Source organism: Hippocampus comes, unplaced genomic scaffold (assembly GCF_001891065.2).
Source record: "Hippocampus comes isolate QL1 unplaced genomic scaffold, H_comes_QL1_v1.1 scaffold158, whole genome shotgun sequence".
NCBI lineage: Eukaryota > Metazoa > Chordata > Actinopteri > Syngnathiformes > Syngnathidae > Hippocampus > Hippocampus comes.
In genome coordinates, this window is record NW_017805548.1 from 3858333 (window position 1) to 3876848 (window position 18516).

Below are 18516 nucleotides of genomic sequence, written 5' to 3' on the forward strand. Positions count from 1 at the left end.
GACCGGGACAGTGAGAGATTGGACCGACTGGTCAGAAGGGCCAGCTCTGTCCTGGGCTGCTCCCTGGAAACTCTGGAGGAGGTTTCACTCTGTACTGTGTAGAGTCCATTTATTAAATTGTTTTTAAAATGTTTCTTTTTGTGCATGCAAATACTTGTTTTGTTTTTTCTACTTTTCATCTTTTTTTTTTTTTGCTGCGGTAAATTGCGAATTTCTCCATTGTGAGACAAATAAAAGTTTTTTTCTTCTTCTTCTTCTACCTTGTCTCCACGAACACCATGGTGTGGTCATGCGCTGCAACCTTTGAACTAGACAATTTTTTTTCAACATTATAATTTCCAAATTTACATGAATGCAAGTGTGATGTGAAAAAAAAAAAAGAATAGTGACAAAAAAATTTGACTGTTAAGTGAAGCTATTCTTTTTTATTAATATTATTTAGAATAGTAAGACAAAAAAAAATTTATCCAGATCCCGGGTGAGCTCCTTCAAGAGCAGGCCCGTCCGTGGGCTACTTATGTGGTCCTTGCAGGCCAGCGAGCATCAAGTCGGTGACCCCTTTTTTAAATTATTATCGGCAATTTCAATTACTTTGGGTTGGAGGAACAATTATTAGTGCAAATGTGTTCTTCAAGGTTCTTTTGGTCCCTATCACCCATGAGCAGGGGTAGTTAACAGTGGTTTAATCGGCATGTGAGGGAGACCAAAAAAAAAAAAAAGGGACGTTAAAATATTTTCTACCTGCTCATTAGTAGTTCTGCCCCTTCCCACAAGAACAATGTGGAAACCAGTAAGACCTGCAACTGGAATGAAGAACAGGCCTGAAACACACATTACAGCCAACCTGAAAAGGAAGAACGTTAAGGAATATTTTGTCTGTTAATACTCTCATTCATCCCGGTCATTTGTCGTCTATACAGTCAGGATTTTTGCGGTCAAACATCAATTAAAGAACATTACATTAAAAAAACAAACAAAAAAAAAACCTAACTAAATAAATAAATCGCTTATCTGATCAAAAGATGGAACAATAGGGCTTTTGAAAGAATTTGTTTATTTACTGGACTGGGATATATTTGCATACTGTTTACTAAGCATCAACAGAAGTAAGAGGTGTTCCGATAGTTTTACGTAAATGTGAATCACCCAGAAAAAGTGTTCACGAGTCGGGCGATTTGTGTGTGCGTGTGTGTGTGTGTGTGTGTGTGTGTGTGTGTGTGTGTGTGTGTGTGTGTGTGCGTGCGTGTATGTTTTTGTTCATACATTACATCATCGCCTCTACTTCTAAATTTCAACAATCTCCATCACCTTTTCCCTCTTTTGACACCCTTTGTAGGAAATTGAATAAGACAAACGTTTTGTTCAATCACAAGCTGCTTGTCATACATTTTCGAGCTTCGCCATGTTCATGAGTTTCTACATTCCATGATACACAGTGATCTCACCCAAAAGAGAGTCAATGCAATGGTAATCCAAAACTCAGAATATCCAGATGACAGTAGATAGACTTTACCCAACATGGAGTGGTATGTCCAAGCGAAAACTCAAAGACAACAAAAAGAGCAATGTGTGCGCTGTGATGAGATGGCTATTACACCTGCTGGAGATATTATTTGAGATGTCAATGCGTCTGATATTACTAAGATCATTCTCAAACGTAAACATTGATACGTTAGAAACTTCAGTCAATTGAGCCACCATGAGCAGAGTGGTTTCTCCATGCAGCAAAAGAAACTTAATACATTTACATTGACAGATCACACCAATATCTATAAGTGGCTACCAAAATTAATTTGGGTTGGCTTGCCAAGGGTAAATGTAAATGTGGGGAAAACTGTGGCCGAAATGTCTTATTTTGCCGAGCTGATGAATGACTTCACTGACTGATGAATGATTTCATTGATAGGATCGGTGAATGAAAACATTATGGCAAATCACAAAATGTGCATAAAATGCAAAATATCAATCTGATATAGCGGATGGTTGAAGTGTAGTCATTTTATTCTGACAGTGATACCATTTATGATTTGGAGCACGCCTCTGGCTTCAGAGAAAAGAAAAAATGTGTTTTCACAGCAAAATTCAGGCTTGTGCTGTCCGAGCTCGTCTACAGAAAGTGCATTTACTGACAAAGCCTGCTCGGATGAGAGGCCAAACATCTTCTAACACAACCAGAGCTGTCCACCTTCGATCAATTCAATGCCCTGCGTAGACTACATTACGACAATGATTGCAAAATTGAATGAGCCATGACAAACTTATTCATTAAAAATCACATTTTCATTTGAAATTCAATAAGCAAGGAACACATCCAGGAAAAGACCATTCAAGGATACGTGACAATCGCATGCAGGCGATCAATGTACTGGTGATGATAAAGGATGAAGAGCAAACCAAAGCCGAACACAGCCATGATGTGGGCAGTCAGGGAAAGGAGGAAGAGGAAGAAGTATCGGTAATTTCTCCTGCCAATGCAGTTATTGACCCATGGACAGTGGTGGTCAAAGTCCTGTAGAAGCAAAGAAAATATCTTTGAGATCAAGGCCAAGGCACAATGGACCTCAATTTGACAGTAATCTTTGTAAAAATGAGGCACATAGAGATAAATTCAGAACTCTAACGTTTTATATGATAATAAGACCGAGAGCAATAAGCGCTGTAAGGTCCATATTGTTTTTATAGGAGTTATTATGATTATGATTATTATTGTACTGCTGATTAATCACATTTTTGGGAACCTAAAATCTCACCAAACTTTGTGCACTCAACAGGCCTGGTAAAAATTTTGATTATTTTAAAGTTGTCATGCACATTAACAAAACATTGGCTCTGTAATGCCCTCTTCAATGAAAAACAAAATCCATTCCTGGTACGTCAGACCTACGACTACGGAAATTGGGAGGCACGTGTAGCACCTCAAGACGTACAAAAAATAAAGTCCACAGAGTCCACAGCACATAATTTTCAAAATTTTATATTTCCCTCACCAAAGAGGAAATACTTAATAACTCCCCTGTACATGCTCCCAAAAATCCCAAACTTCATGTATAAACTTCATTGCCTGTAATAATTATTACCGCTGTTGAAGTGTCTAACAAAGGCATACATACATACATTAATACAATACATACACATACATATACTAATAGTCACAGCCTAAAGACATCTACATGACAATATTCTGTGATGCACGTAGCGCCGACAAGAAAAGTCATATTTTACATTTAAATCCACTACGCCAAGAATGTTGAACGAAACCAACTGAATATTTCTCAGAAAAGCCTCTTAAGTTGATCATGCTTTACGCCGAATATTGTGACTTTTCGGCAAAGGGCTTGGCCGTTCTGGCGCCACAATTCCGATGGTTCTGTTTGACAACTAAAAATGTTGTAACTTGGCCCTGGTGATTCTATTTTGTCCCAATTTTACACATTTGATCTACCTCAAATTTGCTCAGAAGATTGTTTCGGCCTTCATGATGTTGAAGTGCATAGTTTGTGAGTTTTTGCAAAACTTTGCTGTCGTGGCAATGCACAGTTCACCAAGAAAACAATGCTAATTTCAAGGGCATAAACTTTAAATCACCCAATTCATAGCTCTTGAAAGATCAGCTAAATGGCCAATGTTTGCCGATTGTTTTTGCCCTGATGTACCCCAAACATTTAAAGCAGTTGTACACAAGTAACACCGGTTTCATAATTTATTATACATGAATCTATACGATAACCTTTTACATCCTGAAAAATATATAATGAAATGTGTTAATAATGTAATTCAACACATAGTGAATCTTAATTTTTATGAGATACAAGTTGTGCAAGGAATTGACATCGGATGTCATTATTTTACACACAACCGGAGGTCACGGATTTGTGCAACACAAATCAAACAAATTTGTTAAATATGACATACATTCAACCACTGGTAAAACAAACACACATATGACAAGGATTTAAGTCCTTAGGACTTCAACAATTAAATGCATTGTGCCACGAAATGCTTTCTGGAAAGTGAAAAGGAAAGGGGTTTGTTTTTCTTTTTTTTTTTAACTAGTTGGCCCCCCACTATACGCACAAATAGGGACCTGTGAAAATCCGCATAAAATTGATGCCCGATGAAATGCATTGGCGGTAAAAAAATACGTGTTTTGATCTTTGATATAGTGGGTTAGCCAGAGCTATCTCATGTTTGCTCGGGAGAGTGTTTAGGTGTTCAAATGTTGAAACACGGAGTTTGTGATTTATTTATGTATTTATTTATTTATTGTGAACCACTGTTGCCGTTCCAATGCACTGTTTGCCATGTAAACAATGCTAGGTTTGAGGGTCTGACACGAGAAGTACCAAGATTTTGAAACAATAAGACCTACCAGAGCCGCCATTTTAACGACAATGACATCATGGCAGAAAATAATTATTACCGTGTCTCGAGTGTCTCATAAAGGTATTTTCCATCCATCATTATTCTACCGCTCATTTGGGGTCAGTTCGCGGAGGCAGAAGCATCAGCAGGGAAGCCCAGACTTCCCTCTCCGCAGCCATGTCTTCCAATTCTTTTGGAGGGATCCCAAGGCATTCCCATGCCAGCCAGGAGACATCATCTCTCCAGAGGGTCCTGGGTCGGTATTTTGTTTTTTAAAATTCGGTTGTATCTTTTAATGTAAAATACGGTATGTCATATAAATGAATGTGAAGCTGGTGGAGCGTCTATTGTCCTGTGCAGCTCTCAAGCTGCGTGCGGTTCAGCTATTGTAAAATATATTTGTTTGGTGCCGAAGGAAAGAAGACGTGTGTCGCAAAAGACTTTAACTGTACATCACTTTAAAAAAGAGGGAGAAAATCAAAAGTATGGCACGCAGAAAACAACTCGGTCGCGAGCGCACCCGCAACTGTTGGGAATTATGTCCACAAGCACCACAGAAACTCATTATTTTATTGATTTCAACTGTTTGGCATGTGTTCCCCACAATGTCATGACTATCACATCGAACATCCTTTTGTACTATACGTGACATGGCTCCTTTTGGCCGGGGCAGGGGGACTTTTTACTTGGACTCAGTGTGTGTCAGCTGAGCAATTCATCCTTAGAGTCGTCAATATTTTGAAGCCGATGTAATGCCTCCTCTACTCAATAAGATTGTTTTCTATATCATGGTGACCAGCAGAGTTTGTCATGAAAACCCGGTGGCGCCATCCCAGCCGAATATGCGTAACATTTGTAGAGCTGTCAAACTGATGGGCGCACAGTCGTTAAAGAAGTAATTATTCACAACTACGACGGCCATTAAATAAATGACGTTTTCGGTATAAGGACTTCTAACACAGATAGCTTACTCTTTTTTTTTTTTTAAGGTTTCAACATAGTCTCCCAACACTGTCACACACTTTTCCTATCTGTGCACCCGCTTCCATAGTCCCTCAACATAAAAATCCTTGGACTGATGTCTCAGCTAGTCGCTCACAACATTTTTGACTTCATTGTCACTTTCAAACTTGGTGCCAACTACTGAGAGCTGCTGAGGCAAGCCAAGAAAGACATAAAGAACAAACTCAGGGGTCATCAGTCAGAAGGAGTCATCTTGCATCATGACATCACAAGGCCGCACATAGCAGCCCAAACGGTGCAGACCATCAGCGAGCTGGGCTGGGAACTGCTCCCTCATCCCCTCTTACAGCCCAGACCTTACTCCTTCAGACTTTCTCCTGTTTGTTCACCTAAAAGCGTTCACATTTTTAAATTTCCTTTCAGCATTTGTCAAATTTTCCACCTTTGAAAGGGGAGGGGGCATATTTTACTGAACTTTCCAAAGAGATTTACCGTAATCTGATGTACTTTGAAATGTGTCTGCTTCAAACAGAGTGAGTGAAAGGGAATTTACCGAAAACATGTCATTTCATTAAACGCTGTTTAATGAAATGACATGCAACCCACTGTTTGACACATGTAATTAGTCACATTCATCTTCCTATCGACTTTGACCAGCTTCCCTGTCCCCGTTGAAGAATGGCATCCCCACAGCTTGATGTTGTCACCACCCTGTTTCAAAGTTCGGATGGTGTGCTCACGGTGATGACGGTATTTTACACCACACATAGCTCATGGTCTCATCTGTTTGCAGTGTTCACTGACATGGTTTGTGGCAAAATGCAAACGGAGCATCTTCTGCCATTCTTTCAACAATGGCTCTCTTCTTGCCAGTTGCCAGAGTGGCTAGATTTTTTTGAGTGCATGACTCATAGTTCTCCTGTGGAAAGATCCTCCCACCTAATCTGAGGCTTTCTGCAGCTCCTCCAGAGAGAGAGATTTTGGGCCTCCTGGATGCTTTTCAGACCAATGGACCAATTTTTCCATTTATGGATGTTGGATTGAGCGTCGCTCCTTGACGATGATATGGAAATGTTCAAGGCTTTTTTTTTTTTTTTTATAAAGTAAGTTTATCCTTTTTTTCCTTTCTGGTGAATTCCTTGGTTTTTACGATGCTGTTGTTCACTGGTGTTCTTTACAAAACATTGAGGCTTTTACAGAATAGGTGTATTTATATTGAGAGTGAATTATACTTACAGGTGGACTCTATTGACTAATTTTGTGATTTTTGAAGCCAACTGACTGCACTGAGTTGTAGTTATGAGCATCAGAGTCCAGGGGCCTGACTACAAATGAACACAACACTTTTCAGATTTATATGTACTTATAATTTGGGAAACAGGCCTATTATTTTTATTCCACTTTACAATTTTGTGCTGTTTTGTGTTGGTCTGTAAGATACAATATCAACAAAATAAATTCAAGTTTGTGATGAATCTGACAACTTTCAAGGGGTATGAATGCTTTTTGAGGCACTGTACAATTTAGATCCTTTGAAGTCTTTGAATTTTCCATATTTCTGCGAGTGTGAAGCGAGTGTGAACACACCTCAACACAGTTGTCACAGACTGAGCAGTGGGAGCAACGCGGTGGTCGGTAGAAGCGACAAGTTGAACACCACTTCATCCTGACCTGGATCCCTCTGATCTCCACAGTTTTATAAAGAGGAGCACGAAAGTCATCATCCTTGTCTTCATCCTCCGCAGCTACAAACATGCAGAGAGACAGATCAAAAACCAAACAAGTCAACTTTCGAATCAGGGATGAGAGTGGCTAGTGATGAAAAAAAATCTGAAAATCAGTCAGGGGTCTGGGGGCCGCAGGCGTTGCCCCTAACGCTTCGCGAGAAAAAAACGTATTCAAAATGGATGCTTGCAAACTTTATTTGTAACCATTATGAGTCCCGAGTCTGCCGAAGACAAGTAAGTCCAGCAGCCCAGAAATAACACCAGACCCTACCCCCACCCCCTAAAAATTTCTCAACGGATTTGGAACAATATAAAAAAGGTCCATTTCGACTGGAAAAAAAGCGGAAAAATCTCATCCCTGTAGAATGAGTAAGATTCCCGTTTTACTATACCTGTCCCAGCTTTTTGGAACATGTTGCATCCGTAAAATTCAAAGGAAATGACTACTTGCTCAAAACAATAAAGTTCATCAGTTTGAATATGACATGTCTTGTCTCTGGAGTGTATTCAATTAAATAGGCATTGAATATGATTTGCAATTCAATGTCCTCTCTCTATTTATGTTTAATACAACATCCCAACTTCATTGGAACAGTTATTTTTATGTGCCCTTCAGTGGTATTCATGTTGAAGCAGAATGTTACTGTCAAGCCACTGCGTTCTCTCTATGTCAAATCAGTCCTGGTTGCAGAGCCATTCTTTATTCATTGCAGGGGTGTTGAACTTGTTTTTGTCGTGGGCCACTTTGTCTTACCTCGGAGGGCGGTTATGACAGTGAAAACCACAAAAATGTTTAATCGTCTCACCACATTATTAATTGTACACAACAAATTAATGGATTATTAGTTTTGAAATCAGTCAACTATAGTTTGTTCTATTTTTGGTCAAGTGTGTGTATAGAGGGTAACAAAATTATTGCAAAATCTCAACATTATTTATCACAAGATTGGCTTTCGCGGGCCACAAACAATGACATGGCAGGCCAGCTCTGCTTTGAGTTTGACACCTGTGATCTAGAAAGTGACGGGTTTTAGACACAAGCAACATTATTCGGGATAATTCTAAACTGATTTATCAAAGCGGGAGGTAAAACCTGTGTATTATTTTAGTTCAGGGGGTAAAGCTGAGTAATATGAACAAATGCATGCACTGATGAAAAAATAATGAAATAAGTTACTGAGCATTCGAGTAGTGCTTTTGTCGAATACATTTGGAGGTCTACTCTCTACTTCAGTTTCCTTGAGTGTTTCGCACATACAATTAAGCAGAAATGCCAATAAAAACTACAAGGTGCAAAGTGTAATCACATACAAAAATTCAAGACACCCTGAGCCAACCATCTGATGACAAATCTTCCCACGACCAGGTGTTGGCGGTATCGCTCATTGGTGAATCAATCTTACATCTGACAGGGTTTGACTTTTTGTTGAGATATTGAAGATTGGCATGATATTGTAAGTTATAAATTGAAAGAGGAAAGTACTTATAGTATTTCACTACTTGTAATGTGAAACACATTAGTTTTGTAATGATTCTATTTCTGATTGTTCGTAATGCAACTGTACCAAATTGTTTTCTATGATGGTAAAAACGTTAAACTGACATCATGATGCTCAACTATACATGTACATGCATCTAGTGAATTCATTCAACAGGTATGGTAATTTATGTTTTTCCATAGGATGATTCGTGTCGAGACTTGTCTTTTGTGCTTTGATGAGTTAGTTTACATCGTTTGTATTTGTGTTTTACATACTTTGTGCATCATCCTCTGGTGACACAGTAAGTCAAGTTTGTGATCGGTTTAGCGGGGCACTTGTTCATTAACACTTACTTATTGTCACGGTTGCTTTGGCTGTGTCTTTAAGCTTGCCATAGGGCCTCTGACTACTTCATACGTGACTCTGTAACTTTGAGGTTATAAATTTACACTATATTATGGATCAGACCAGGTGGGCCTTGTTTTTTTCATTGTTGGTTTTTTTGTTGTTTTTGTCTTTGTTTTGTCACATGGTGTTTGTTGTTACGTCGTGTGAACCCGATGTTGATTGTGTCATGTTCCTGTTCTTGACCTTGCCAGCAGGTGGCAGACTGAGCGGATTTGCTGGTTGCACACCTGCTGCCAATCTTGCAATTAGGGAACTCTGTATTTAAGGACCCACAAACTGTCTGCTGGTTGTTGGAGTATTGTTTTACCTTGCTGCAATCCTTGCTCATTGACCTTTGCTGTAGACCTTGTCGTATTCGCTCTTGATCTCTTGGTACTATGGTTTTGTAAGTATGGTTTTTGTTTTAGTGTATTGTTTTTTGCTTACGTGAATTTGGATACAGTGAAACTCCTCTACAACGAAACCTACATGGGCGAAAATACCCCCTAGTGTGAAAAAATCTTCATGCATTAACACCATTCCCATTCTCCGGCCCCCCATACAACGAATAAAACCCTTGTTGCGTTATACGAAATCTTTTTCTCTGTTCTTGCCTCGCGAAGAGATTCACTACAACGAAGTCTCATCCAACAGCGACCTCTATGCTTCGTTCGGAAACGGCAACAGCAACCACTACACTGGTTTACATAGTAATAATTATAATAATAATAATAATAATACATTTCATTTTTAAGCGCCATTCAAGACACTCAAGGACACTTTACAACCAAAACAAGAATAATAAAACCACAGATAAAATTATAAATAATAAAAGGAAAGACGAATTTAAACTGAATATGCGATTTTAAATAGTTGTCGCCGGCAACATCGCCGTCGCGAGGAGCACTAGCCGACCCAGCCAGGCCGGCCAACACGCCGTGGTCCGCGGATCGGCCGCCGTTTCTGCGCTTGTCTCTGCGTGGCCGGGGGGGGAAAAAAAGCGGTGCGGCGCGGGCGGGGAGCCCGACCACCGGAAGCGGAGCCCAAGAAGCCCCGCCACCGAGCACCGCAGCAGTCCCCCCACGGGCAGACGGATTTGTGAAGGATTTTTATTTCATTCACAGCTCCGAGTTTCCTGAACGCAACATACTCATAGCTGCTCTGCCATTGGCTTACCGAGCATCATCCTGGCCTCCGATTGGCCAAGAGGGACCTCACTATCTATGTGTGTAGATACTGTAGCTAGATCCGTGGAAGATAGAGTGGAATGCATCCGATTAGTTGCTCATGGCTCAACAGTCAAATAAACGAACGTTTCCTGGAATGCTTTACTTGTTATCATGCTAAAAACCTTACGCTAACTGGAGCGCTACTTAGAGAGAAGGCGAGTTCCATCGCGCTCACTATGGCCATCGAGGACTACGAAGTGTCCCGTGGCTGGCTTTAAAAGTTCATTGCATGACATCAGCTGAGCAACGCTGTCTTGGGTGGTCGAGGGGAGGTCGAGTTAGAGACAGTGAAATAGTGGAAAGAAAAGCAACCGGGTCCAGGACGTATTTGTTAATGTTAGATTCAGACGCAGCATGAATGTTGCATTGCTAAAATGGCTACAAAACAAAAAAAGCTATGATGGACAGTCCCTCGCACTCCCTCCTGCCCGCTCTGACAGCACTAGGTAGCTCCTTTAGCCAGAGACTGTTACACCCGCGCTGAAGGAGAGATACTGCCGCTCGTTCCTACCGACTGCCGTCTGGCTGCTGAATAAAAAATAAAATGATGTGAAAAACAATTGTAAATAGCACAGCCACCTGATCTATATCTATATTTATATTGCACTTAATTGAACAGTGTACATTGAAACTGTAACATTTATTTTGTGAATGCAAACACTTTGTTTTTCTTCTTTCTTCTTTCTACCCACAATCTTGCTGCTGTAGACTGTAAATTTCCCCAGAGTGGGACAAATAAAGGATATCATCTTAAAAAAACAAAACAAAAAAAAAAACGGACCTTTGGATGTCAAGCAGGTAAGACAAGAAGCGCTCTGACGCTGGAAGAGAGGGTAAAAGTCATCCAAATGAAAGACAGAGGAAGCAACATAAAATACATTATCCAAGAAATTGATGTAAGTGAAAAGTGAATGCTGATCGTAAATTTCGCAATTTCTTTCCCTTTTTTTCTTTCTACACTGACTATATGAAGTGTGAAATAAGTGTGTGCTCATACTTATGCACTATTGGAATAAAAATAAAGAGTACACATACGTTTGTGTGTGCGTGTATACATTCGTTTGCGTGTGTGTGTGTGTGTGTGTGTGTGTTTACATCTGAGATCAAAGTTGCTACAGTGAAAAAACCCCTGTTGTGAAAAATTTCTTGCTGCAAACATGATTTCGTTGTAGAGGAGTTACACTGTACTTTGCATTTCGTTTGTAGTCTCGGGTTTATTTCCTCCTTGCCTTTTGTGCAAGCGCTTTTGGTAGTGATGGGTCCATCAGGCCTCATGAGGCGTGTCGACACAATGACACACTGTGTTGATAGTGTCTCGATACTGTGTCGCTGACCACTGACACCTGCTGGACTTTCAAAATCCCTGCAGGCAACCTACTTGACAGACTGAACTGACTGATTTGATGATGAAGTGTATACAATATCATTCACATCTATGCCTTCATCTTGTATTATTCAATATGTTTGAATAAGGTGAAAATTATGTAAATGAGGATGCTTGTGGGCTTTGTCTTTACAAATTTTTATTCAGAAAAATAAGTTGCTCCAGTGTTTTGAATTTCAGTCTGTTGCATTTCTTGCATGCTATTTCCCCTGTTCGCATGGCACTGGTGATGCCGGCGTACAGAGAAACTGCTTTGCGAGGTGGGAGAGGTTTGGAAAAGTAGTGTGTTGTTCTTTTGATTATAACAGCGGGTCTTGACTGCGTGCAATTTTGCCCTCTGCCAGGTATCGCTGGACCTCAGGTATAGCATCTGCTGTTGCACTTCATCCCAGTCTCCCTACCTCATCATTCAAATGTTGCCATAGGTCATGTGGGAAAAAAAAAAAAACTAACCTAACAAATTTGGCATTGAGAACAGTTTCAAAAAATCACACTAATAATGATGAGTAACATGCCAGATGTAGTTGCAGAGGTGCTTTTGTTGGTATATGATATTTCTGTATGGCAAATTCGACATTTCAGCTGCAATAAAATATGTGAAAAGTAAACTGAGCGTTACCATGAAATTAATTTGAATTAGAATGGAATAAGACATGTCAAAGACCGGAGAGGCACTTGATGAGACAAGGAGATTTGAATGAATACCTTATGCTCCAAAAGGAGATCAAAATGGCTCTACATGGCGGACAATTTGCGTTTCTCCGGGAGCTGCTCCATAATATGCACGTACTGTAGCAACGTCACTCGAGGGAAGCGCACCTCAGCAGTCGATAGTCCGCTGCTCTCTGCTGTGCGTGCGAGCACGTACTCACGGCGCCGACGCAACCGATGTCACATATTGAAGAAGCTTTGAACTACGACAACAGCTAAGCTAGCCTGGCCGACACCACGCTCGAAGTCAGACGGACACGTTTTTCTGATAATCTGTGTGTTTTCCTTTTTGCCCAAATATATATTTTTATTCGAGGGAGGGCGAGGTCTGGCTTGTTTCGGCAGGTGGCATCTCGTCGCTCGACGCACTTCCTTATAAACACAGCGGGGCGGGCTTTTGCGGCGTTGACGCAGCCTGGACTGAGTCGACGCAGTTCATGTGTTGGTCACGTGATCATCACGAAGCAGCACACGCACCGACACGTGGATTGCTCTGTGACCTCGACGCATGCATCGACGCATCGGTGTTGCTGTTGGTTCTCGTTTAGTTTTTGTTTTTCCTGGTCCTTGTTTCGACCGGCGCTTTATGTTACTACTTTGTCAGTGCGATTTTGTATATTAAACATTTTTTGTTGCGGAGTCCTTGTCTGGAGTCAACAATTTTTGGGATCTGTTGGGGGAAGAGCGGCCTTCTCTCCCCCGCGTGTCGTTGAATTTCGGACGAGGAGAATGTTGGTAATCCAAATAAAGGCTGGAATCGATGAACAGTTTCTTCAAAGCTTTTAATAACAGAATATTTCGGGCACCCGCGTATTACAGACAATGGCTGCGTGTCACGAGTGCGAAGCAGGAAGAGATTCAGATCATTTTTATACCATCAGAAGGGCGGTACCGAGACACAAATTGTGATATCATAACTTTCGTTTCTCCTCAACCGATTCTCACCTTGGCGCATTCCAAAGTTTGTGCGTCTTCAGTAGGGAGTATTCCAATTCTAGGTGATGATTGTTACAAGGACGCCAAGCTAAACTGCGGGCATGGGAAAGTTATACAGCATGACGAAATATGAGCAGAATACAGACTTCCCCCAACAGATCCAAAACAATGATTCGCCTGAATCGTGACAGATTGTTTTCAGTGTTTTTTGGCCACGACATTTGTCAAAGGAGAAGAATCTGTGCTTTGTGGTTGCGACTTCTCTGCAGCACGCGTGTACGAGCACTGATTTTGATTGAGAGGAATGTCGGCGGCATTTGACTGTCTGTGCTGGACAGCCCCGGGGCAGCGTTTTTCACAGTCCTGTTTCGTTCAGCGGAGATGGAGGCGCTGTTGGACAGTCTGCGTTGCTGCAGCTGGATGGATAGCTTGAGGAGCGCGGATGCGTATTTGGAGAGTTGCCGTTTGGAATTAAAACAGATTTACATGGGACGGGAGAAGTGAACAATCTCTTTTTCGTCAATGGACGTTACAGCTTCTTGCTTTACTTCCAAATTTAGCTTGTAGCAGACGTATGCACATTTTGAGCATCGCACCTCTGATCCACTGGTGAAAAAAGGACACTTTGATTCTCTCCTCTTTCTTCTACAACTGCTTCAAACAACAAAGCATATGAGGGAAAAGTGGTTAAGATTGCACGACTGTCCATGATTTTATGTTATTTGTTACTGCCTATATTTCCCATAGTTATTTCACTGTTGGCGTTCTGATGCCATCTAGTGGCGACTGTTGGCTGGAAAAAAATATCGGTAGAAAGGTTGTTCACCCAACCCTAGTTGCCGTGCACATTTACTGGCACACATTAAAGGCCATGTTTTGTGAGCTCCATTTTTGTTAGATGAAGAGAGTGCCGAGAAACAGAGGCAAGAAGACGACAAACAGGATTTCGGCAAAGGTTTAGCCCCTTACGGGTGTGAGCCCACGAGGTTTGTGTGTATTTTGTTGAATCAACTATCTTCATTGTTTTGTCTTATTTGGTTTGTAATGCCACTTGTTTGTATGCTTCATGTTCGTGGGACCAGTTCTCACGGGTTGCCAGGAATAAAACCCTGTATTTTCAATTGGACTTTGTGTCGTCACTCATGACGCATCCTGAGGGCGCTACATTATGTGTTATTTTATTTTATGTTAACTGTTTTGTAAAGAGCTTTTTTTACAGCTGCAGCTATTGTGAAAGCACTATATAGATCAGGATGTATTGTAATTTTAAACCGTTTAAAATAAAGTGGTTTTATTACTTATATGCAGAAGAATGCCAGTTTCAGAATGAAAGTGAATGGGCAACTGGGTCTGAAGTAGTACAGTACATATTAATATCCTGGTGTAACTGCATCATTACACAGAGCATGTTTAGTACTTCCTTAATTAAGGAGTATTGGGCCATGTATGACCTTAAGACCTGCTGGGAATGTGGAAGGCATTATGAAAGCAGCTCACGAGGTGCATGACTCATATCATCAGAACCTCCCGGAAAAATGAAAAGAATGTTCACCGTATAAGAGTGGACATTAAGATCCACTGTGACATTTATACAAGTTCTTTTGCATGTGTTTGTGTATATATACTAAAATTTGAACACAGAAAAAAAAATCTTGTTTTTCTTCAGTAATTAATTGATTTGCAAATGCATTTGAAAAGGAAAATGTGACATGTGCTACGATAGCTAGTCATGTTAACTTGTAATGAGGTTCTGAAGCACAGGGTACCGTGTTAAATGTGTCAACTTTATGGTGGGAGGCCACTATCTCGGATTAATATTTTTGTCAATATAAATAAGAAAACTAATATATTTTTGTTCCATTTATATGTCCTATTCTTTTGGCCCCTCAAACAACTGTTTGCCTGAATGTGAACAGCACATCTTCACAGTGCCAAGGCCTTTCGCTGAATGACTTGATAACAATGTCAAAGTGCAGTTAACAGGACAATCAATGCAGCACAATGGCTGACTACCGACTCAGCATTCTGTAAATGAAATGACTCGCCGAACAAAAGCATTTTCGTTGTTAAGCATGTTGCTAACTATGAACCTGGGTGGGTTGCGTAAAAAAAAACAAAAAAACTTGGAATTGTTGAAATTATGCTTGAAATAGTTTTACTGTAAAAGACGGTTGGCCAAGTTTACCTCACACTTGACCTTTGAAACCAAAGTCAAAAAGTGTTTTCTTTACACTCTACTTGTGTAAACATGGCATTTTGATTAATACTGCATTGGTGAAATAAGAATTAAGCAGCAAAATCCATCCGTTTTTTATCCCTGAGTGCGGCCATTTTGCCACGTGCTGTCGACTGGAAATGAGATCACAGCTGCTCAAGTCTCAGCTAATGACCAATCACGGCTCACCTGTTTTCTTAGTTTGGTGGGGTGATGTTCGCAAGTCATTACCTGAGCAACTTATACTATTGACTATCCAATTTTATCACCTTAAATGGGCCTTCCGTCAGTAATGACTAGTCCGTATTTGCTGACGAATGCTAGGAAACTTTAAAATGATAGACTAAGCAATGACTGGAGTGGGTTTTTGTGTCAGTGTAAATGTCATTAACCGGGTCAAGTACCGAGAGACCTTTCGGTCGGGCAATGCCAGACTCCTGTTTCACTGACGAGTGACAGAAACATGCGCTGGATTGTAACATTGCAGGAAAAGGGTGGCCGTCGAAATTACCGATACTTTGAAATAAAACTGGCATCGATACCAATAGTTGCTATTGGTACTCACCAGTCTCTTATTTTCCTATTGTAATAAAGAAAAGGGTTAGGGTTCAAACTTTTGCAAACAATTGTTTTTACAAATGATCATTGTAGATTGATGTTGCATAAATCATTCCGCATTTGAAAAAGAACAGTTCAAATTAATCATTTCCAAAATTAGCATGGCATTCATGCCCATGATTGTGTATGGAAATAACTATGTAAACTTCTCACCACAACTGTAAAATATTTTTTCTTGGGTACTACAACCAATTCATACACACGCAAGAATGGAGGAAAAGAAATGTCAGCGACAAAAATTGACAAGACAGCCAAACTAAATTGTGATTTTGAACACTTTAAGGTTGTTTTCAATGTATTTGAAGAATGTGATATTCATCGATGTCCTCTTAAAATATCTCTAATGCACCCATACATTTGAGTGCAACATGAATAATTTTACAATTGTACAACTAGAGTTTGCAAAGGGAAGTCCAAAACTGATCCATTAAAAGTTATTCCATGAAGTGTACGGCTCTGTTTGAAGTTCATTCACCTGCAAATCGCACAACTTCCACACATTCCTCCAAATCACGAAACGAAAATGCCCACCCATTCACCTACCTCGTGGAAAGATGCCTGGATCCATGAATGTAGCCATACAGAAGTTGGCCAAAACAAAGAGGAAGATGATGCCATTATAAATAGGAACAGCTACGGAGAACCGCTCTGAAAGCCATGGACAACTGCGTAAAACAAACACAAAGAAAAGCACCTGTCAGAAAATTGATGGAAGCAAACAGTGGCCATATTTCATTTAGAAAACGGCATCACTTAAAATAAACACTTAAATTGGATTGGGATAATTCATTTGTTATTTCAAGACCATGAATTCCCAAACTGTGGCACACAAGAATTGCAATGACAGTCTGGTATAATTAAACAGTTAGAGCCAAAACAGCAAAAAAATTGGAAAATTGAGAGGAGAATAATAGATAAAGAGTGAAGAATCTAAGACTACTGTCATACAGTTGAGCATCTTAGTACTTTCTTTTGTCATTATAAATGTGGACATTAGTGTATGTCTTTCAAAGATTAATGGACATTATACTCAAGGACTGTTCCGGTTTTTCAGCCGCCAATCTTGATGACATCGTGATCTACAGTGAAAGTTTGGAGGACCATCTCCTGCACCTCAAGACTGTCCTTGGGAAAATACAGGCGGCACCATTAATGAGAGAAAGTGCTCCTGGGCACAAGAAGAGGTGAGTTACCTGGGGCATTTGATCAGGAAAGGGAAGATTAAACCCCAGGTGGAAAAAGTGAAGGCTGTGGAGAAGATAATACTCCCCAGACCAAGAAGCACTTGATATCATTTCTTAGACTGATTGGTTGGTATAGAAGGTTTATTCCACATTTTGATAGATTAGCTGCTCCTTTAACCGATCTCACAAAGAAGAACATTAAGTCTCCTCTACCATGGACAGCAGCCTGTGAACAAGCTTTTAAGGACTTGAAGTTTTTCATCTGTCAAGTTCCTGTGTTGCAGAGTGCAGATTTTTCCAAGGAGTTTCTCGTGCAAGTGGATGCTTCAGATGTTGGTCTTGATGCAGTGCTGGTGCAAGGCAATGCTGGAGAGGAGAGGCCCATCCTGTTCCTGAGTTGGAAACTTTTTGAAAGGGAGAGGAAATACTCAACCATTGAGAAAGAAGCTCATCAAGTGGGCTGTTGACTCCCTTTGTTACTACCTCCTTGGAAGAGAATTCCAATTAGACTGACCATCGAGCTCTGCTCTGAAGTGGATGCACTCCATTCAACACCAGAATCAGACTGACCATCGAGCTCTGAAGTGGATGCACTCCATTCAACACCAGAATGCCAGAATACTGGGGTTGTGTCTTGCCCTTCAGCCACACCAGTTCACCATTGAGCATTGCCAGGGTAAGAAAAACATTCTTGCTGATTTATAAAGGTTGTCGGAACTTGGGGGACAGGGGGTGAGCGATGTCATGATGACAAAAGACACATACAGTCAAACCTCGGTTTTCGAACATCTCTGTTCTCGACCAAATCGGTTTTCGACCAAAGATTTCGAGTTTTTTATGCCTCGGATTACGACCGAAAATCGGTTCACGGCCAAACTGAGCGCACTTGAATGCGCCACTTGATTCCTCTCGCCTTCCTTACACGAGGAAGTGATGCTTCCTCGGGTAGCGTTCCATTGTGAGGAGACGTGTTCAAGAAAGATTTTTTTTTTAAAAAGAGCGTGGTTTCGGTTTTCAAACAAATTGACTTTTGAACAGCCTTCTGGAACGGATTGTGGTCGAAGACCAAGGTATGACTGTATTAAAAATTCAGTTTTTTTGTGGCTTTTGGAGGGAAGAAAGGTGCACATTTCTCTCCGTCCAAAAGTGTTATTATGTGATATCAGTGTGTGGTGCTTAATACATCTGGAAGACACTAATTGTTACAGGCAAAGGTAATTGCAACCACTTGGGAATGGCCAATTGCAGGTTGGACCTGATTGGCCTGAAGCTCAAGTGAACTCCCTTTAAAAGAGGAATGAGGAAGTCACTGTGGCACC

At 40.7% G+C, this 18516-nt stretch overlaps 1 protein-coding gene across 4 annotated transcripts in view; it reads right to left on the reverse strand.

Annotated features, from left to right (window-relative positions):
- The window catches only part of LOC109521705 (palmitoyltransferase ZDHHC5-like), a 59266-nt gene that overhangs the window by 25783 nt on the left and 14967 nt on the right, over positions 1 to 18516 (reverse strand). For all 4 annotated transcript variants that reach the window (XM_019879718.1, XM_019879717.1, XM_019879716.1 and 1 more), the window contains 4 exons: positions 16557 to 16678; positions 6913 to 7070; positions 2337 to 2509; positions 742 to 844 (listed from right to left, as the gene is read on the reverse strand). In XM_019879718.1, the coding sequence (XP_019735277.1) occupies positions 742 to 844; positions 2337 to 2509; positions 6913 to 7070; positions 16557 to 16678 (556 nt within the window). The remainder of the gene's footprint in view (positions 1 to 741; positions 845 to 2336; positions 2510 to 6912; positions 7071 to 16556; positions 16679 to 18516) is intronic.